Source organism: Rhipicephalus sanguineus, chromosome 3 (genome assembly GCF_013339695.2).
Source record: "Rhipicephalus sanguineus isolate Rsan-2018 chromosome 3, BIME_Rsan_1.4, whole genome shotgun sequence".
Lineage (NCBI taxonomy): Eukaryota > Metazoa > Arthropoda > Arachnida > Ixodida > Ixodidae > Rhipicephalus > Rhipicephalus sanguineus.
In genome coordinates this window covers 150,684,733-150,707,023 of record NC_051178.1, presented here as the reverse complement: position 1 = coordinate 150,707,023, position 22,291 = coordinate 150,684,733, and the positions used below count along the sequence as shown (strand labels likewise).

The 22,291-nt window shown below is 45.9% G+C and overlaps 1 protein-coding gene across 1 annotated transcript in view; it reads left to right on the top strand.

Moving 5' to 3' along the window:
- The window catches only part of LOC119387460 (titin-like), a 42,075-nt gene extending 20,152 nt beyond the window's left edge, over window positions 1–21,923 (top strand). The window contains exons 9-22 of the mRNA XM_049414178.1: window positions 130–247; window positions 1,437–1,609; window positions 2,089–2,385; window positions 2,932–3,062; window positions 3,157–3,822; window positions 4,101–5,231; window positions 5,673–5,796; window positions 7,103–7,229; window positions 9,273–9,454; window positions 11,099–11,167; window positions 12,954–13,041; window positions 17,258–17,340; window positions 20,674–20,879; window positions 21,522–21,923. Of these exons, the coding sequence (XP_049270135.1) occupies window positions 130–247; window positions 1,437–1,609; window positions 2,089–2,385; window positions 2,932–3,062; window positions 3,157–3,822; window positions 4,101–5,231; window positions 5,673–5,796; window positions 7,103–7,229; window positions 9,273–9,454; window positions 11,099–11,167; window positions 12,954–13,041; window positions 17,258–17,340; window positions 20,674–20,825 (3,341 nt within the window). The 3' untranslated portion in view covers window positions 20,826–20,879; window positions 21,522–21,923. The remainder of the gene's footprint in view (window positions 1–129; window positions 248–1,436; window positions 1,610–2,088; window positions 2,386–2,931; window positions 3,063–3,156; window positions 3,823–4,100; window positions 5,232–5,672; window positions 5,797–7,102; window positions 7,230–9,272; window positions 9,455–11,098; window positions 11,168–12,953; window positions 13,042–17,257; window positions 17,341–20,673; window positions 20,880–21,521) is intronic.
- Window positions 21,924–22,291: the final 368 nt, after the last annotated feature.

Genomic DNA, 22,291 nt, shown 5'->3' with positions numbered 1-22,291 from the left:
GTGAGAGATTATAGCGTGTCTTATCGATTGCTATATAGCGGAAGAAAGTAGCAAAACAGAAAAAAAGTTCTATATAATCACTGACAGTTAATTTTGCTGAGACGAAGATTTCGTTTACTTCCATTTCAGTTGCATCGATGACAGCGCCGGAGTTTACCAAGTTACTCTCCGACGTCAATGTTCTCGTTGACAATGACGCCTGCTTCACCTGCCAGTTTACAGGAAAGCCTACACCAGAGATCACATGGTAACAGGTTCTTTAATAATTCCAGTCTTATCTTATCAACAAGTTACAAGGGATCAGGATCAGCATACCACGAAAAAAATGAATGTTTTACGTCTAAGCTCGTACTCTTACAGAGTTTCAGTAGTATTCCAGGTTTTTAATCAACATTGAAAACATGTTCAACCAAATGTTTCACGGTCTCGTGTAATTACCGTGTGAGGTTAGCACATAGGAAATACGTTTAGTGCGAAAGAACTCGGTTATTGCGCTTATGTTAGCAAACAGATTGAAATACTTTTATTAAGCAATTCAGCCAATCACTGATATGAAGAAAGTGGTAAACTATTTAAACCTCATTTCTCTTCTGACAAAATTATTACTTACACATCTAGATTTTTCTACAAGTTCATGTCACATTCTAACAGTGAATGACTTCAGTTTTTTATTGAACTCCCATGTATGCAGCTTCGATGCTCCGGCTACGTATTGGATAAACTTTTAGGCTAAGTATTGATTTCCGAAGGCCGCAGTTTGTGAAGGTATATGCGTAATCTATACCCTGACGAAGAGACTCTTGTTACTGCTTTGAAAGAAGCGCTTGTGTTGTTTGTTCCTTAGGCTTCGTCCCGTTTTGTCGCTGTTTTCAGCGCTGTAACATGTACCAACAGGCCCTTCAAGACACACTTCTGATATTCTTGTTCTTGACACAAGCTATTCACACAATACAATTAAGCTTTAGTTTATGATCTGCAACGCCTCCACTGCGCCACCAACTTTTTCAATTAACAACCGGCCCAATGATACTTTACCTTATCATATGTATACCACAGACAGGGTAGTGCGTACGAAATATGACGCTAACTGAAATTGACCAGGGCCACTCAAGCCCCAAGTTAAAATCTACGTGACAATTAAGTTGAGAAATGCAGTTCAAATAAAAGTTCTCGTCTTTACTCCATATAGTTATGGTCCTCCATAAGTTCTCGTCTTTACTCCACTGGATGAAAAGCTTGTTGAATATCCGAGGTGTTGGTGTCAGTCGCTGGTGCGGGCTGAACCATTGCGCTTTAGCTGGCACTGCACTACGACCCTTGCTACATTTTAAAGCTCTCCAGCTTTCGGTGGGCCAAAAATAGCAATGAAATGCCCAGACGACTGCATTGATGCCGTGACCACATATCCTTCTTTTTTTTTTTTCTTTCATAAAAAGGTACAAGGGCGGTCAAGAATTATTCGAGTCGCCACGTGCGGACATCGACACTTCCCTGGCCAGCTCGACATTGACTCTCAAACAAGTTCGTCTCGAAGACAAGGGCAAGATTGAATGCCAGGCCCTCAACAACGCCGGTTTGAAAACGACGTCAGCAAAGCTGACGGTTCTAGGTAATAGTCACGTTCGATTCCCGCCAACCTGCGTCGAGAGTCCCAGAAGTATATATGTGTAGGAATTTGCTATGACTATCATTTCCATAATTTATCCGCCTTTGTTAAACATTTCAGATGAGTTCTTTTTTCGCTTAAACTGGAATGCAAAACTCAGTGCCCGCTTTAACTTAAGATTCCCGGAACACACTTGGGCTGCAAAGAAAACAGAGGGAAGCGTTGTTTCTACTTATACCGCTGCGCTTTCTTACCCCTTCTTCTTTCCGTTACTTTACTCACACAGTGTTAAGTTGATGTATGACTTTGTCACACCGGGGATTTCATCCTTAGCATACTGTTTCCTCACCTTTTTATAATCGGCATATTACGTTTGTTGCAACTCCATGTCACCGGTATTTCAGAACCTGAGTACCCGTGGTGTTCGTGATGGCTACTTGCTTTACAGGCATGGCCCCTTGTCGATTTTTTCTTCCCCACAGCACCACCGAAGTTGATCAGCTCCCCGGCCTACAAGGATGGCCTCATGTTCGATTCCGGAGAGACGTTGCGAGTCAAGCTGTCCTACACCGGCCACCCACCTCCTACGTTCGTGTGGAAGCGAAATGACCAGCCTTTGACTTTTGAAGACCCTAACTGCTCGGTGACCGTCGACAGCGAAGATCAGACAATACTGTTCAAAATAGTGGACGCTGATTGCAACCATCGGGGCACTTACTCGCTGGAAGCCACCAACGAGCACGGTAGCGACGTGTTTTCTGTCGACATCATGATAACAGGTGTGTTACTCGTTACTTCGTGTGAGCTTTCTATGACCACTGTCTCAGTTATCTAGGTGCACGGAATCTTCGATCTGCAGTACGTTTTACATGGCGTTACATTAACATTAAGCGCGTAACAGCTCAATAATGATCCGTATCACTCAACCTGTACGATTTCTGGTGATGATTTCGAGCGCTGCCAGTCAGCCAGATAGACTGCGCGTACTACAGCTATAAGCACTGTCTAATTCTCTCATTGGACGCTTAATTGAACGAATAGAATAATTCATGGCAAGGTGAGAAAAACTTAAATTTGTGCCGCTGCTGAGCTTAACTGCCATACTAAAAATCCAGGAGGAGGATGTGCCAAGCCCTGTAGCGAAAATCAGTTTAAGAATAATTTAGTAAAAGTGAATATGGAATACGGTCGCGTAGTATTGGTTTCCCATTCATTTCCGAGCTTCTGATCTGAACATGCTTTCGGATTTTGTATGTTTGTCTAATATTTACTTTTATGTTCACAGCAACTTGCCCATATATAAAAACTTCTACCTTATACTACAGGTGAACCAGACCCTCCCAGTTTGCCGCCCGAAATCACTTCTGTGGACTGGACCTCATGCACGTTGGCCTGGAAGCCAACGGATAACGACGGTGGCAGTCCTGTCAGTAGCTACGTCGTCGAAAAGCGCCTCGTGAGCAAATATTTTTTGTCCGTGGGAATTCATTTGGGATCACATCTATGCAAAAGGAACGAATATTAATTACATTCCCCGCCTTTTTTTACAGATGGACAATGAGCTTTGGCTAAAAGCGACAACAACCCATCACGAACATTGTACTGTATATGGGCTAGAAGAAGGCGCCAAGTACGCATTTAGGCTGCGAGCGGTCACTGTTTACGGCACAAGCAAGCCAGGCCCCAGCACAGAGCCCGTCAGCCTGCCACGACTAGACTCTAGAGGCGACACGCTAGCCACAGAAGTAGAATCAACAGAACAAACAGAAGCTATCGCAACGGAGCAGGAGTTGGGTTCCATAGAAGAAGACGTTACACTCACTGTCACCAAGTATGACAGCGATGACCAGCGTTCTTCGCTTGACGTTGACGAATTCCTCAACGAAGACGCCGCCGTTTCTGAGGTGGTGTCTCAGGTTACAGCTCCACTCGCGCCTAGTGAACTTAGTGACTACGAAACCCTCGTGCCAAGCTCCACAGTCAAGGTAGAATCTGTCGAAGTGTCCGAGATCGACAACGACACACTGGCGAAACGTGCCAGTCTCGAAACCAGCGACGTCGCTGTGTGCAAGGCTGTTCCGATTGAGGAGGCCGTTGTCGCAGCAACCGAGGAAGAGCCATTACTGGAAGCGCCATTGTTGCCTGAACCTAAGAGGCCGTCACGGTTCGCATTAGAGAACATTCGTACGAAGTTATTCCTATGCAGCGGACGACGTTTTTGACCTCTCCCTCGAAGAACCAAGGTACGAACAGGCTACGCATGGATACATTCCTCTCACCGTTAGCTGTACAGTCACTGTCTTAACATGGCAGAATGCTGACGATACACTCGCTGTCAAGAGGCGCGCGGACACCGAGCAGCCTCCTGGCATTCACCTCGTGCCTCACACATTTCACCTTGTCGTCTTTTCACCTCCACTACTTCTCGACCAAACCCAGGAAGTGTCAGCACCGCACCCTCCGGAAGGAATCGCAGTCAGAGTGGTCACTCTAGGCTCAGTGGAACATGTACAGGAACCTGCTTCCCGAGTCATCTTTTCTCATCATCGACGTTTCGGAACCACTTCTCGTTCTCGCGCCTCCCCTAGAACTCGAGTCGACCAGCATGTTCGTGGACCCCGAGAGGACACTGCCCATAGTGTGCCGTTTCACTCTCAGCGAGCGACTTCCACTCGCAATCAACTACATCATCGACACCTTGCTGACCGAGTCGAACCTCCGCAGGCTTCAGCAACCGTCTCGCGCATGCTGTTCGGTAGAATACATAGAAACTGTGCCCAGTCCCATGGCGATCATAACGACAGTCAAGCCGAACGAACCAGTTCCAAGAATTGTCACGCCGCAGGCGTCGCCTGAGCTACTGCTAGAGCACCCGATTTACGAAAAGCGGCGCGAACTGCTCTCTGCTTCGCCAGCCGACTCTGGAGTGGATACAAGCTTCGGCTACCAGCGACCAATACTTAGGAGTACGAAGCCGCAAGCAGGCGAATACTATGGAGAGTTTTACATGCACGACGCGCTGTACTATAAGAAGGCTGCACGAGTGAAGGAGTTCGACGTACGTACGAGAAGGTCATATTCCCGAAGGATCACGTCGCTCTCCAGGAGCATCGAACACGACTACAGCGTCAAGAAGACAAACATCGACAGGCTAGAAAGCCGAATTTCGTCGGAAATGTCCAGCTTGGAGCGAGATCTGGAACTCCTGCGATCGATGCAGAGCATGCTTCGACGAGAGCTTAAGACTAGAGAGCGACCTTCCGGAGACCAGAACGGTGGCAAGGAAAGCACCAGCGGCCGAAAGGCCGACGGTACATCGGATTCATCGGCGACGTCGCGCGTCAGACCATACCCGGAGTCAGGATCACGAGGCTACATGTCCAGGCGACTGTCGAGAAGCGACTCGTCCGATTCCGAGGAACCGCAGCCCGTAAAGCTGCGTGCAAAGCCGCAACCTAAGGGCGAGGCGCCTCGCTTCGTGACTCGCCTCGATAACCGCATTGCGCCCAGTGGCTACCGAATCAAGCTCCACTGCACCGTGGTCGGCGATCCAATGCCACAGGTGACGTGGCTGAAGAACGGCATCAAGGTGACGCCCGACAGCAGGCACATGGAGATTACTCTAGTAAGTATAAATCAGACTAAAGTTTTTTTTTTCTGCCTTAAAATGTAAACAACATTGCTCCCTCGGACACCTGGCGATCTTATTCGCGTCTCGCGTATGTCGCAGTACCATACAGTTCGTACGTGGCTTTATGTCCAGTGCCTTCTGGTCTACAAGATGTGAGTTATCCCTGCTTATCTGCAAGCATGAAAAGCTGAATCGAATACGACATGCGCGAAATGACGCTGTCGCAATGAACGAATGAGCGTGTTTCTAAGTTATTGCCGTTTGGTTCAACAAATCTGCCGATGACGTTTCTTCATTTTAATGCATCTCGATTGATCATATGCAAGAACACGGGGAAGTAGTGGTAATGCAGAAAAAGAGATGTGCGTGCCTGCATTCATTTATTGCACACTCCTGTGTAAGAGTTGGTTCCTTTATTCCTTTCCTACAATCTAGACAGACTTCGGGATGTGCAGCCTTGAGATCTACAACGTGAAGCCGGACGACACTGCTGAATACACGTGTTACGCCGTCAATGCCTACGGAGATGCTACCACTAGTGCCTATCTCCGAATCACAGGTAAGCAGCCACGAAAAGCGCGCCTCGACGCGTGTCGTGCAGGTAGATGAAATTAGCGAAATCGTAGAACGATATCACTGATCAATCAACTTTTGTGCCAACAGTGTTCTGCAACACGAAAGTTGCGAGGCTACTAATTTACTGCTTTTCTTTGCTGATTTTTGTTGGAATAGCTGCGTGTGCAGCCGTTCAACTTCACAATGCATTCTTTGTCGACATTGCTCTGAAAAATTTAGCTCGAATGCAAGAATAATTTTACTATGCTTTATTGTCTCGTTAGCTTGTTTCTAAATTTGTTTTATACTTTATTACTTAAGGATTTTTATTTTTGTATTCTGGTATATGTAATAGAATATTGAATAAGGACTGGTTTGGGCTTACGGATTCGCAAAAGCGAGTAATCAGACAGCACTGAGAGAGTTCTTCCTTTATTTTCGTGTTCTTAAATTAATTAACGTAATGACTGATTTCTGAAAGTCTTACAATGTTAGCGATGGACACAAGATTTTGCCGGCTTTTTCGCAGCGTCGAATCGGCAAACGAATTAACGATAACATTTAGTCACGTGGAACGTTTCGTCTATGAGCATTTCGCAACGAAACACGAGATAGTAGCTAACAACAACAACAACAACAACAACAACAACAACAACAACAACAACAACAACAACAACAACAACATATATAATATTTTCCGCAGCCCCGCTTATACAACATATATAAAAAAGAACCTTCTAAAGTGTTAATCGCTCTTTCACCTGCAGAGCACAGACATTTTCAACAGGTGAGTGACGATAAGCGAAAAAAATAAAAACGAAAATTTTATGCGGAGGCTTCGCGTTGAGGTTGCGCTTACCGCATCTGTGACCACTCTCTGGGCGCAACATTACCGCGGCCCATACGGTACATCGTGCCCATTTTGTCAAGCGTCAATGCGCGATGTGACCGCCGCACACTTGTTGTGGACTTTTACAGGCCTGCAATTAAGCCGTCTTCGCCAGCCCCGCGCAGCAGGCTTCAGGCCTGGCCGACCGCCCGACCCCGACCGCTGGATTCACTAGACCTTACCACCGTTCATTTTTAGACTGGTATACACGAAGCAAATTTGCATGTGTATTTTTGATACCGCGAGTTACTATTACTAAGGGCAGACTATCGAAATACATTAAAAAAACGAAATTTTCTCTCTACATTGCAATAACAAACGAAAATCGCGAAACGCGACAAACGCACAAGCGCAAACTAACAACGAAGTAGTCTTACAATCAGTCTGAGCCTTTCACGCAATTTCCTTTTTTTTTTTTCAGGCGAAAGGGACGAGACGCCCGAGGAGCCTAGATTCGAGTCGTGCGCCCCCGACCTGAGCGTAAGACCTGGCGGGAAGGCTGTCTTCTCTTGGAGGGCGACCGGGTCCCCAACGCCCACGCTCAAAGTGTAAGCGCAGCAGCCCTTATTTCGGCGTAACCATCCCAGCACACACACGCCTATACGGGAAAATAAAAAAAAGAACCCGAAGTAAGTTCCCCGGGCGCAATCAGCCCACGCGTGAAGCTACGAGGCGATAGTGTAAACAGGGTAAACTGCTGTCAGAAACGAGCAAGCTGGCTGGCCGTCAACTGAAGCGCAAGGAGTATATTTAATGAGACGAGCCGCCTAATTGCCTTTCGAGAATTTGTAAACTTCGCTCTTAATTCTCTCAGCTTCTTTTCTCGCCAGCAAGAGTTCTTCTGGTCCTTAATTAAATGGCTGCCCTTTATTCATTTGTTTTTTAACAGGATGCGACTATCTTGCAACAGGCTTAAGAAAATGTTGCAACAGGTCTCTGAAAGATTAAATCGGGATCCTATTATTTTATTTTTCTAACGGCCATTAGACGAAGAGCCTTGCTGCAGGTTAACGTCAGCTTGGAACAACGGCTATCTTATTGTCTCAATCACTGGCTCCCTATCAGTGCTTAACCTTTATAACACGCTAGGATCAGTCTAGGCGGCTGTACTGTGGGTTAAATATACTTTAATACCGCCGAGCGTAGCTTGAGACGATTACTGCTTGAAAAATATGAATTCTTTTTGGCACGATGGTATGTCTTGAGAAATCGTGAAGAAAAATATAAAAATCATAATAACTCTGCTACAAGGCAAAACAGAAGGCGAAAAAAGCGGGAACGAGAGGGAATGACACTCATTATTTGTGTCGTTCATTCTTGTCCCACTTTTTTTTTTCATCGTGTGCTTGCTTTGCAATGCATCACCAACACGTCCAAGCTTCAGTCTTTAAGTGAGTTCACATCGTGCAGAAAATCCGGTAAAGCTCTGTAATGGCGGTAGATTCACTCTTTGTGCTCACGTCAGTACACTGCGTAGACCATGACCGCCCAATCAAGCGCTCCCGTATAGCTCTTTCGCTTAGGCACGTCAACAGCCAATGGTATTCAGGGTCCACACAGTTGAGGTAGGTTACGTCGCCTTTGATGAAGCCCAGTAATCACCAGGCTAATGCCAGGCAACAACTCCGCCGCATTGTTTATACTTTGTGGCTTTGAAATCTCCACATATACGGATGAACCTTGTAGGAACACCTGCTCTGTTTAACTCGTCCGGTGCATCGTTTTACCGATATGGAAACACGGCATAAAGTTGCGTCTTGGTTTATTTCTCACTTGTAATAACGCTTTCCGCATCGCGCCGCAGTACGAATCAAACTGTGTACTTCCCGGCGTGTTTAATGACGCTCGCTGATTAACGCAAGCAGTATGCTGTCATTTTGTCTCATTTTCGTCGCATTTTCTTAAATACGCCAATATGGAGATCAGGGCCTCCAAAAGGCCGATTACAACTGAGGGCGCTTAACCCTTTCTCCTTTCATTTTCACGTAGCTGTTGGGGGCCACGACATCGCGATGTCGCAACAACGGCGCGCTAAGGGGAGTACTGCTCTGGAGACCTGCGCCATCTCTTGCGTGTGCAGCTGCCACGCAGAATATTTACGCGCCCGCACCCTATGCACCCTAGAAAACAAATGAAATATGTAAACGTCAATATTATCTCACGAGGAGCGCAGAAAAGTCGTTATCAAAGCTACAAATACGAGAAAGGCCTTGAAGATCCTTTTATACCTACCACTTTTTTTTTCCTCCTTCGCGCTCGCAATAACTGCGATGCGTACCCATATTGAAACTCCACTTACCTGTATACGCTTGGTTCCTTACAGCTCGCTTTTTTTTCCTTAACAGGGATCTTCAAATACCCATTTGGTCTTATCTGGTTGTCTTTTTGCTTATGAGTTTCTTTCTGCACACTATATAAGAAGCTGGTTGCCTGCATATGGCGTGTAGTATAAAAAAGCGATTGTTAAAGGCTGCGTTTTCGGCAATCTTGTGTGCGTGGGCGCGTTGCGCTTTTAAGCTCAGTTTGATGGATGCGAAACCTTCATGTTGCTCGAACACCTTGTTTCCCGTTTTCCACTGGCTCCGATGTAGAATGAAGGACTCGAGGCCCCTGCGCACCAACCTGACGACGGACGTGATCATCTCAAAAGACGGCGTGTGCCGTGTCTGCATTGCCAAGGTCACCCCTGAGGACGCTGGAGTTTTCACTTGCACCGCGGAGAACGACTCCGGAACGGCTGTTTCCACCAGCATCCTAAGGATCGCTGGCCAAGGTATGCGCTGCAAAATACGCATTCACACAACTTTAAGCTTGCAGCGCGTGCAGACTTCTAAAGAGTCGTATTGTTCTTATTTCAAGAGCTTTAATACGAATTGAAGGGAATTTTTATTTAAGTGTTGTTGCAAAGGAAGATGCCGGGTCTAAATGCTGAAAGGCGTGACAAAGGCCTTAGCTCCCTTGTACTTTAGGACATAATAGTTAACTGCACGAACAAAATATTGTAAGCACTCTTAACAAACTTCATCGTCCTTACTTGTATGTGACCATCATGATCTCTTCCTTTCGTTTGAGCCTGGTCAGTACCTGCGGAATAAACGCGGGTCTGCTGGCGTTGTCTGGTCCGGTCGTCTTTCTTTCGTCTTGCAGTGATGGAGGTGCGGGGTATCGATACCCGTACCTCTAGCACGAAGCCTCAAAATGTATCGCATCAAATCTCGTAAGCCAGCGATGCCGACATCTGCATGCCCGAAGAGCGAGCCCACATTCGTTCCTTCTAACGGACAAGCTAGCTGCAATGGCCAGCAGCTGACTGCACACACCAGCACAACTTCGCTTTCGCTTTTCTTTCTGCGCAGTACAGCAGCCACTTCTAGTAATTCACTAAAGTTATTTATCGTGCACCTGCTCTACACCGGCGTATAATATTACGTTGTAAAAAGTGTGCTGTTCATTACTGTCGTAATCATGGGAACGCGTATATAGACAGCTTGCAAAGGTACGTATGCAATTCTGTGGACAGGGAATGCAGGGAAAGGAAATGAGAGTGGGGGAAGGGGGGGGGGGGGGGGGGAGGGGGAGTGATGAACATATAAGGCTCCCAAGCTTATCCCAAACGATTTCATATAGGGCTTTCCTGCAATTGCTCGTTAGGAACGTGACTGATTGCCATATATTAAGGCCAGGTTGCATCAATCGATTGGGAGGAGAGACAAACGCGAACTGCGCGGTATGTGCGGAAACATTAGGAAACAAATAAAAGGAGACCACATGATTTACATAGCAGGATAGTGCCGCCAGCCGGTTCTCTTCGTTGTGTCGACTCCGTATCAGACAGCATATGCTACCGTTCAGGCACCATTCCCGGGTGTAGTTGCGTGGATCTTTCACAAACAGCAAAATATAGCGCCCAGCACTCGTTAGCTGCTGTTATTGCCAGTAATTGAAAGAGACTACCGCCCTGCATCCAGTGCTGATCCACCAAATAATTATTCACCGTTCGTCGACTCCTGCGAAATTATTCTTGTGGCTGCGATTATAAGCCCTGCATAAAATGTTAAATATAGTCGCTTCAGCGAATTTTAGATGTGTTTCTTTTTTTATAACCACCACCATTGCCACTGTTAGTTGGATTCATGCACCAGCGCAATACATTCACCGATGCGCGCTCCCTAGGTTAGCAAGTTCTGTTATTGTTTTCTTTTTTTATTGGAGGATAATTCTAAGCAACTTTGTTTCACAAACTAAACCACCGTGTCGTTTAGCAGGTGAAGCTTCAAATTTGACAAAGTACAACCAGCGCTATCCCTGTAGCCTTTTCCGCCATAAAAAGATTGTCTGAGGTCATATAATTTTGCGCTCGAATATCATAACAATGGGAAGTAACCAAGGGTTTCATTTTCAACTCCCTTGCTTGCAGAGGATAGCAGTGAAGAATTCCAAGAGGAGAGACGCCGCCTCGAAGAAATGCATATGCAAGACAAACGACGTAAGTTCATCGTTGGGGTTTAACGCGCCCTTACACGTTTTCATTTCCAGCCGCACCTGCTTTACTATGCGCGTAAGTTAGCTATAACTAACTGACCGCTACGCGGATTATATGTACAGGGATAATATTCTAACGGCCGGCTTATACTTACAAATTAATAGAGTACGGCAACAAGAGACTAAACGGACACTAGTCCAAACTTTACGGAATGCTATTAAACTTTCCTCAACCAACACCTTATTCAATATTTGCACACCTCCTAGAATATTAACGTATGCAAATACACATGCGTACGCATGAATGTGTACAGTGCACCGTGTTGCAGGTTAGTGTGCTCGGTTGTTTGAAGCTGTTTAGGACGCGTATACATAATGAGACAGGAGAACACCGTGATATTCTGGCACGTTATATCCGTCCCGAATTAGTTTTTGGTTTGTAAATTAAAGCCCGGTGGTATAACGTCAATGGTAATAACGAGAAAACAACTAAAGAACGCTGACTTACAAGAATTTCTTAATCAGAAAAGCGACAGAAATATGTAGACCGTGTATCACTGCTGCTACAAAGCAGGGGCCGAAAGGAACACTGTAAGTGACAAAATACGCGAAGCCTAGTGAGCGAGAAATATGATTCAGCCATGAAGTTGTTTGGGCTGGTTTTCTCTCTTTTTTCTTTTTCATTGTTTAATTCAAGTTATAAATACAACATCAACAGCAAAAACACTGCTCGGTCTATAGCCGACGGCTCGTAAATGCCCACTACGCATGTTATAAATGCGGCAGCCGTACATTTGTATTAATATTGATGAACACACGTACTACATTAAAAAATCACATATAATTCATTGCGACTAAGGTAAGAATGTCTTTGATGTATCCCGAAAGAAAAACAAGAAAGCAATAATCCGCAATATGAATGTCCGGAGTCGGTTCATAGCTTTTGCTATAGTCCTCGTTCATGGAAGTAACTGTCAAGGCTGGGAATTCCCGGCTATCCCGATCCCTTTATCACGGCATGTTGAGAACGTATTGACAAGTACTGCTAAGCGCTGCGGCGAAGCGCTGCAAAAGCAAGAGGAAATATCGGAAAAGTGACAGTCACGTCATATGTATGCACAGCCTTTACTCTCAGTAACATCGCCAACATATATCGTGTGCACATTGCCCTGCCAACACCTGCCAAAGTGGAGGGTTCGCGTAACCATGCGAAAGAAGTTCGAGTAAGGCCAGCTTTGTTGTCAGGTGAAAAAGAAAATGAAAACGTTAGATTCTGCGTCTCAAAGACCTATGCTTTATGTCAGACTCGTGTCACGCGCGCGGCCAACATACTATTCAGGCCATCAGACCTTTCAATGTGTGCCTTCACTCGCGCGAAGTTAAGGTAAGGAAACAGGATCAGAAACCTTGCTAAAAGTTGACGTTTCGAGCGTTGTTGAAACATAAGGTGCACCGAAGAAATGTACAGTGCGTGAATGCTATTGTCAAGAGAGCCACGCACTCCTGTCGCTGTAAATGCCACTTTAAGAAGTACATATTAGAGATGTACTTGAACGGCGGTTCTGGCTTCAATACTCGACTTCGCGTTGATTGACAGGACTGAAGCAAGCGCTGGAGCAATGACAGATCTACATGACGTGTTTACAGATTGTACTCCCAGTACACACGGTTAAACCAACTGTGACAGCGCTATTCACGCGCTTCAGCCACTGATTAAACTACCTTAACCTTTCTTGTCACATTGCCTTTTATAATAGTTGTCACTCATCTGATGCACATTTCTTCTTCAGAGCCAGCAGCTGCCGTCGAGCGAGAATCGAAGCTTTCCAGGCCACAGTATGACCTGCCACCCGAAGAAGACAAGGAAGAATACTACAAGTAAGCTAACTGTATAAAAGCGTTTTTTTTTATATATATTCTCCTCTTAAAGTTGTATAGGAGTAATTTAAGCTAAAGGCTCCTTGAATGATCCTTGCCAGCCTCACCCTATAGTTTGAGTGACCTGAGAAGTGAGTACGTTGCACATTCTCTAATGTAACCAACATGATCAGCATCGTCAAATCCTTAAAGGGGCCCTGCAATACTTTTAGAAGCGAAGCTCCTTAGGGTGTGGGTCGTTCCCTCCTCTGTAGTAGTATGTATGTAGCCAGCTCTAGTTTAACGAATTGCTCACTAGATGGCGTTTCATGTATTTCTTAGAGTTGTTGTTTAAAGATGACAGATGGCGCTTGTATAATGCGAATGGCGCATGTCATTGGATGCCTGCGATCGTAAAAGGCGCTCGCTCTTGGCGCGCTTTCTCTTTCGCTCGGAGTCGCCGGATAGAGGCAGACAAGGCGCTCGCTCTTGGCGCGCTTTCTCTTTCGCTCGGGAGCGGACACTTTCCCTGCATTTCACCGATCACAAAGCGGTGATAATGAAGGGACCACGTAAACCAACAGTACAATAAAAGTTTGATGTTTAATATATACACGGTGTTTCACACGCTTTATATGATGTACTGGGCGAATTTCACGGAGGAGTTTCACGGTTTACCGATGAGTTCCTCCGGAGCTTCGCCCCACTCATCATCATTCACCCCGTGGATATGCTGTGATTTTTCAAGTAATCGTCGAATGGCTTCATTAAAAGAGCTGATTCCCTCACGAATCGACTGCCGCAAAAAGTTTTAGAATCCGTCAAGTTCGAGTGGAGTTACACGGATATGTCGCACGCTTCAAGGGCTTTCTATCTCCTTTCGTACCAGCAAGCGCGCTGAAAGCTAGGCAGAGAAGGGGCTTACAAGGGGGCAAGAAGATACGTCTCTTCGTAAGTGCGCGTCATGACCTTGGCCATTTTTTTTCTTCAAACGCGCGCCTTCCGTTCAGTGTGATCTCGAGCGCGAGTGCGGGCACGTGGCGGCATCCCGCGGCGGCCTCGGTAACTATGCAGCTCACGGTACTCAAATCAGTCAATGGCCCTGAACTTTGGATTTTTGTTTTATAGCATCCTTTGTCGAGAGAAGAGGGAAGGATTTCCAGTTGATTTTGAGAACTAATTGTGAATTCTAAGCCACGTGCTGCTCTATAATGTTTGGCTCACGTGTTCTCAGGAGCCTCGACACCGATCGGCAGCGTTTTCCGACCATGCCGAAAAAGTGTTGGAAAGCCCCTTTAAGGCCGAACCCCATACGCGCGTAAATCCACGTGACAGCGACGAGCGACGAAAGTGGCTGTCGCGTGACGGATCGCTTTGTCGATCTCTCAGTTTTTAGAAATCTAGAAACTGTCACTCGTCGCCCAGAAGTCGTATGACCGACTTTCCAACAGCAAGAAGCCGGAGTAGAATGTATGTCAGCTAAGTACTGCCGGTTGTACTGCCGATGCGAGCGCGTGAACGAACAGTTGACCAAGAGTTCGGTTGTTCGGTGGTTCGCGAACGCCGTTCTCGCTCCTTTGCGTCGCGCACTTTCGGCGCTTCGTGCATGCCGCGCTCCGAGGATCGTCCGAATTACCCGTTTGCGGCCATATACGACCGAATTAACGAGATTTTGAAGCCATTAAACAATGCTAATGCTTGCCGGGACCAGAGAACACGTCCGAATTACCTGATATTACGAATTAACGGGTGTCGAATTAACGAGCATTTACTGCATAATCGAAGACTTTCCGAAATATTTCATGTCGCTTTGTACAACAAAACATATTGCTTTACGTCATACACCGCAAGCGTCGCGCCACTTTCGGCAAAGGGTAACGGCTCTCATGCCAGCAAGACTGAAGATTCCTCGCCGAAGCCTCTGAAACCGTCGCCGTGAATGGGATTTGGTTTCGCAGTGACAGCTATAGCGACAGTGATCTACGTCGCGTCGCTCGTCGCCGTCGCGTGGATTTTTGCGCATATGGAGTTTGTGCTTTATTGTTCACAGTCGCACAACTGGCGCGTTTAAAGTGGAATTTCGGATATTACGATGTAACGAAATTTGTCTTTAAGTTTAAAGGCAAGGACTGTCAATCCTCACTGAGGTTATATAGGTTGAAAACGCTCGTGGGGTAGTTACAATTTGTTATGAACGCTGCTCTGCTTCCACTGATGGGCGTCTTCTTGACATATATTACATGGCAGCGCACCATCTTCGGACCGTTGCAAATAAGATCACACAAAATGCTGAATCCCCGCTGAATTTATGGCAGCGCCACGGTATAAATCGTCGGACATTATGAATATAGTATACGAGTCATAGGCTGACATGCCTTTGCTATGAACACTTGTGAAGTTTGTTGCCCTGACAGGTTTCCATCGCAAATTTATTCGTACATTCATTCCACAACTTTTCTATCTCTCTCTTTCTCTTTTCTCAGCTCGAAAGAAACGTTTAGTGTTCTAAAACATCGCCCGCCGCCTTCAAAACAAAAAATGAGTGACCGTCCAAGAATGTGCGCCTCCTTAAGTTTTGCATTAAACATCAGCTTACGCACTTTCTATGATTAAATAATTTTTGTCATAAGTACAATGGGCGCTTATTTGCATCTCACTGTCATGGACGAACTAAACCCCTGCTGAGAAGGAAGGCCTCTTAAAGTCAGTACTTTACATTCTGTACGTACATGGGCACATGGCATGCTGCTGCGTCTATATCTGTGTGAATATTCAGCAAATATGCGTTTCTTTTCATGATTTCCGGGCTTCTCAAAGTTCTCATGCAGGTGTCCTAGTTGTCTAATGACTCGGAGCCTAACTTCTCTAACAATGCTATAATACTCCTTTCTGAGATATCATCATCATCATCATCAGCCTGTCTACGCCCACTGCAGGGCAAAGGCCTCTCCCATGTTTCGCCAATCAACCCGGTCCTGTGCTTTCTGCTGCCACGTTATACCTGCAAACTTCTTAATCTCATCTACCCACCTAATTTTTTGTCTCCCCCTCACGCGTTTGCCATCCCTTGGAATCCAGTCAGTTACCCTTAATGACCACCGGTTATCCTGCCGACGTGCTACGTGGCCGGCCCATATCCATTTCTTCTTCTTAATTTCAACTATGATATCCTTAACCCCCGTTTGTTCCCTGACCCACTCTGCTCTCTTCCTGTCTCTTAAGGTTACACCTATCATTTTCCTTTCCATCGCTCGCTGTGTCGTCCTCAATTTAAGTTGAACCCTCTTTGTAAGTCTCCAGGTTTCTGCTCCGTAGGTAAGTACCGGTAAGATGCAGCTGTTATATACCTTCCTCTTGAGAGATAGTGGTATACTACCATTCATGATTTGATAGTGCTTGCCGAATGAGCCCCATCCCATCCTTATTCTTCTAGTTATTTCACTCTCATGGTTCGGCTCCGCGGTTACTACCTGTCCTAAGTAGACGTACTCCTTTACAACTTCCAGCGTCTCGCCACCTATCGCAAAGCGCTGTTCTCTGCCAAGATTGTTCCACATTACTTTAGTTTTATGCATATTAATTTTCAGACCTACTCTTCTACTTTCCGTATCCAGTTCAGTAATCATGAGCTGTAATTCGTCTCCCGCGTTACTCATCAATGCTATGTCATCAGCGAATCGCAGGTTACTGAGATACTCTCCATTAACTCTTATCCCTAATTCTTCCCATTCTAGGGCCCTGAAAACCTCCTGTAAACACGCGGTGAATAGCATTGGAGAGATCGTGTCTCCCTGTCGTACGCCCTTCTTTATTGGGATTCTGTCGCTTTCTTTATGAAGGACTATAGTGGCTGTGGATGCGCTGTAGATGTCTTCCATTATGTTTATATAGGCTTCGTCGATGCCCTGATTCCGCAGTGCTTGCATGACTGCTGATGTCTCCACCGAATCAAATGCCTTCTCGTAATCTATGAAGGCTATGTATAGGGGTTGGTTGTATTCCGCGCATTTCTCTATCACCTGATTGATAGTATGAATATGGTCTATTGTTGAGAAGCCTGTACGAAATCCTGCCTGGTCCCTTGGTTGATTAAACTCACGAGTGTTGTAAACTCACGAGATATCACGAGTGTTGTACGAAATACAGACGTGCTCTGCGTGACAGAAATGTTAAATTTGATGTTTGTAGAAAGCAGTTATAGAGGATGGTTCTCAACATCAGTCTCTCTTTTTCTCAGGCCGAGACGCCACTTCAAGACGTACGGAATGCTCGGTCTCAATTATTTAGAGGACGTCCCACGTACAACTCACGAACCATTTTGTAAGTATACATGCATATATACGTAAAACTTGCACTTCTAGACAGCACACGGCTTCTGTCAGATTTAGTACCTTTACTCTGTCGGTACTTCACTGAGAAACAACATCCAAGCTTGTTTCGCTTAATTTTTTTTTAATTAACCCCTGTCCCAAGGAGGTTTAAAAAAAACTTCTGGAGTGGAGGTCCCCTATACGCGCCCACGCGAGCGGGTGAAGCCTGGGAAACCGGTTGGCGGCCATTTTGCTCCGGGCAAGAGAGAGCGCAGCTTGAGCGTGGCCAGCGTAATTGTGAGCTTCCGCGGGGGCGTTTCAGCGTGAGAACTGGATAGTTAGTGTCACTTATTTGGCCGAATTTTTTTGTTGTCCTGCAGGATTGAAGAAGGCAGTTTTTTCCACCATAATACATGGGCTGAAGCGTGCCTGATAACACGTAGAATTCGCTTCCAGCATTCCCGAAATGAAGCACATGGAGGAGTTAATAAGTGGTACATAAAATTTTATTCACCCCCGGCTTTTACACAATTTCAAAAGAAAAAAGAAGAATATACAATGTGGTTTATACGTGAATCGATAAAGCAACAAACCCAAAATAACTTCAAAATGCATCATAATGCACACAATCACGAAACTAACCGTATGAAACACTCGTCCTTAAAAACTAAACACAGCAAAAGAAAAGATACAAAAGCAAACTAGTTAACCAGTTTGCTGCTGCTCTGGTTTACGCATAATGCAGACAATCACGAAACTAACCATATGAAACACGCACCCTTAAAAAGTAAACACAGCAAAAGAAGAGATACGAAAGCAGATTAATTGACTAGCTTGCTGCAGCTCTTGTTTACACTCGTCTATAATTTTTTTCAAAGTAACAGTCCTTAATTGTCAGCCGTGTTCTTACTCCGCTCTATGAGTTTTAAATGCGAGGCATTTCTTAGCGAACCTTTGGCACATTAAGCGTTTTTATCTACGAATCTATCTGCCTAGCCACCTACGCCGAGGTGCTCTCATGATCGCCTCCTTTACTTGGTGCAGACCAAAATCGGCATGGGAGGGTAAGAGGATTGGACGGATATGGCTGTCGTATCATGACATGAATAACGGGAAAATTCTGTCGCGTAGGTCGTCAAACCCTTTCCTCCAGACACGTGTGGCACATAGCCGTTTACCACTGGCCGTGGTGTACGGGTATGCGCCACATGTGATTGACAGTTTATATCTACCCAGGAACCGCGAGAACAGACATTGGTACTTTAAATGCGAGAGCGTTAAGAAAAACCGACATCGGCAGCGTTGACCCGACGAATGGAAAGAATAAATATTAAGATCACAGCAGGAATCTAACCCAAGCATTCTGCGTGGCAATCAAGTATTCTACCACAAAGGTACGTCGGGTATATAGACTGGTTCGGAAAAACAGCCTATGGAGGAGTTAATAAGTCTGTCTGTGTCGGGGGTGAATAAAATTTTATGTACCACTTATTAACTCCTCCATGTGCTTCTCCGTAATGTCTGTCTGTGCAACGTCAAGTGTGGTTGTGGTGCTGGCTATCTAATTTTGCAAGAAAGCAATGCACAGTACGTATGTACTCCTACGATACAGGCGTCATATCAGATTAACGTCTGCGGTTCCAGTGTTGCCTCCGCTTTTATAGTAGTGTAATAAACATTACATTTATATTCCTATGTTTCAGCACGCTATATTGAAGCATTGCTCGACCCAGAGGAATACATTAACGAAAGTTACGTATGATATCCACATGGTTGCACCATAATGTGCACTTAGTTTCGATAATACTGACGTGTGTGTTCTAACGTGAGTGCTGACGTTACGTTGCACCTCAAAGTTACCGTTTAAACGCCAGTGTTGACGTGCCTGGTAAGCCCACGATGTGCACACGGCTACTACACTTACAAAAACACGTTGATCCACCTCGTAACGCTTGGCTCAAAGCCATAAAATACAGCATAGCAGTACTCGCTGACTGCTTCGCATGAAACAGATTCCCACAACGCGTGGGATCTGCCGAATTTTCTTCCGGTTGATTTCTTTGAAATGTGGTGAAGCCTGATTTTACAGCGAAAGCTTTTATCAAATCACAACAGCTGTGGGATGGTTGTCCGCTGCCGCCGCCGGTGTCCGTAACTACTATCGTGCGAAATAAGAAAAATGAAATAAATAAAAATAAACAGGCTCATATGGGATTTAAACCCGGGTCCTCTCCATGGCAGTCGAGTATTCTACCACAGAGCCACGCTAGTGACTGGAACTCCTTTGCAAAAACATCCTTACAGGCGTCATGTCGGGCAAGGAATTGCGTTAAATGTGTAATATAGCGTGTCAGAAGAGTAAAATAACGACCAGGCGTCACATAATGCTAATTGCGCAACGAGTGACCGGATAGTTAATTGCTTCAAATCCATTACAAAAGGCTCAGCCATAATTCTTCATCCAGGAACCACAGGCAGCATCAACAAAGTTCACATAATGCCTTACAGATGTGTAGCGGCACCTCGCTTATCCGCAGAAAGACGAATAATGGCATAGTGATTGCTTCCGTACTTCACAAAAATTATGATTTGCGACGTAGTGGGTACCTTGAAAGTGTACTTGTATTAGTTTCACCAAGAGAGTTTAGAACGGGCTCTAGAAAGGCCGCTCTTCCAGTTTTCGCTGTGACTGTGCTGCGCGCAGGCCCGGCGTTTTTTATATACAGCTTGGTAATCTTCGACAAATTGTAAATGTGGTTATCGAGTAGATCGAAGTCCAACAAGTGAGACATCCACAACACTCGCTTGTCACCAAAGGAGCGGAGAAATTCGCCATCTGTGGAACTTCCGCACGGGCTCAAGCGACGACCGACACGTTTTCTACCCGGAGCAATATGGCGGTCGTCGGCTTCAGCGGCGGCTCGCCGCCTCCACTCCAGAAGTTTTTTTTTCAACCTCCTTGGTCTATTAGCACTAGTACTAATGCCGAGAAACGATAAAATTAGGAACATTATTATTAGACGAGCGTAATGTTTGATGCATGGCGATTCGAACAAGAAACGTCACTGAAGCCAACGTTACAGGACAAGTTGCCTGTCACAGAAGATAAGTCCTTTTGTCAGAAACGCTCGTTCCAGCGCCACTCCTCGCCCGTCCCCCATTAACTCTTTCAAGCCTTCATTTTCCTGCAAAATTTTGTCTCGTTTTGAAATGTAATGTGAGATATATGTTTTAATAACATTGATCAGGCAAGTGTTCAACGTTCTAACCTCGACGTAGTCGTAGTAAGCACCCGCACGCAGATACGTTCCGTGCATTTCACCTAATTCTTCCTGTACAACAGCCGTCCCTGGGCCTCCGTTGGATCCAGTTATCACGGAAACCGGACCGACGTCAGCAACACTCGTATGGACCAAGCCGATCTACAACGGGGGGCTCGCCCATCACTGGCTACCGCATCCAGTGCCGCGAGGTACCCTCCAAGCAGTGGCGTGACAAGGCGACGTCTCGAATATGCCTCTGCGACATATTCGGGCTGAAGCCACAGACGTGAGTTGACCATTTAGAGACAAGGTGCTCCCTTTCCAGTAACCATGATAAACATTACACAATCAGCAGGTGCAAGCATTCTGTTGGGTGAACTCTAGCGCCGTGTAGAATGTATTTTTATGTAAACATTAAATTGGGGTAGTTGGGCAGCAACAAGTTCTGTAGATATTTGTGGCCATGGTTCTGCTGTATTTCTGTACTATAAGAACCAAACAGTATTGAGGCATCTTTTTATATAAGAACTATTTCTTCGTAACTTCATGCAGCGAATCTGGAGGTATTGAACTCGCGGTACAATTACACTCGCTCTGTTTTTACCTAATTTAGTTCACCCATTTTTTATTTGTAAGTTCGAGAATTCTGAACATGTGACAAGCAAATACTCCTGCAACAGGTTTTGGCCGCCTTTTATATGTTCCATAGAAGATGTAGCTTCTACACATGGTGTTATGCCTGACTGAAAACAACAAACGAGCTAGAACCAGCTATAAGGGGATGTGTGTCAGAAGAAAGCACTGCTGGTCTGTCTACAAAAGGCTCGTCAGACTAGCCAAAACCGTTTGACTAGTGCAATGTTATGTGCAAGAGAACAGTGCACTCACGTTGCGCCGGCTTTTTTTTTTCTTTTTTTCTTTGCTGCAGAGAGTACGTGTTTCAAGTAAGCGCTGGAAACAAGAACGGCTGGGGACAGCCCACCATTGCAGTGCCTGAACTGAAGAACTGGCGATGGCGCCAGCAGTGATGAATCTGAGCAACGAGTGCTCGTCGAAGAAGAACTGTAACTACCTTCACCGACAGACCGCTGCGGCGCCGTGTAATGGTGGAGCTGATCTGTCCCGATTCTGCCTCGTTCTCGCTTTACTTTCAGATCGGCGGAATTGCGGACCGACCTGCGCGAATAATTACTGCCAGCAGTGTTGTTTTTCCCTTTCGTGTATCGCTTCCCACACTCCTCCATGCTCAAGTCGGCGACCGGCTCAGCGCTGATAAATAAAGGAGGGCAAAGTATGAAGCTTTGCTCCGTGTTGTGACGTGCGCATCTCAGGTGAAGACACGAAAGTGTTTTATTCCGGGGTCAACCACGGCTCCACTGACGCATTTCCGTCACGGATATGACGTTGTGAAATACACACTAACAGATGGCAAAGAAAGAAAAACTAAAAGAAAAGTTTCGTCGCCGGGAGTCGAGCCTACGACCCCTCGCTCCGCAGCGCGCGTAGCGAACCGACACGGCCACAGACGGCTCGTCATGTATGCTAAAGCCGCATTGAAGGGCCCGTTACCAGGTTTGGCGCTACAAACCAGGAAATCGCGGCGCGTAAGTCGTTCAGTGGCGACCATATCTGTAAAATATGCTACACGCCTGCGCGTTGCGAAAACGGTCAAAATTTCAATCACAGCACTGCACGCCC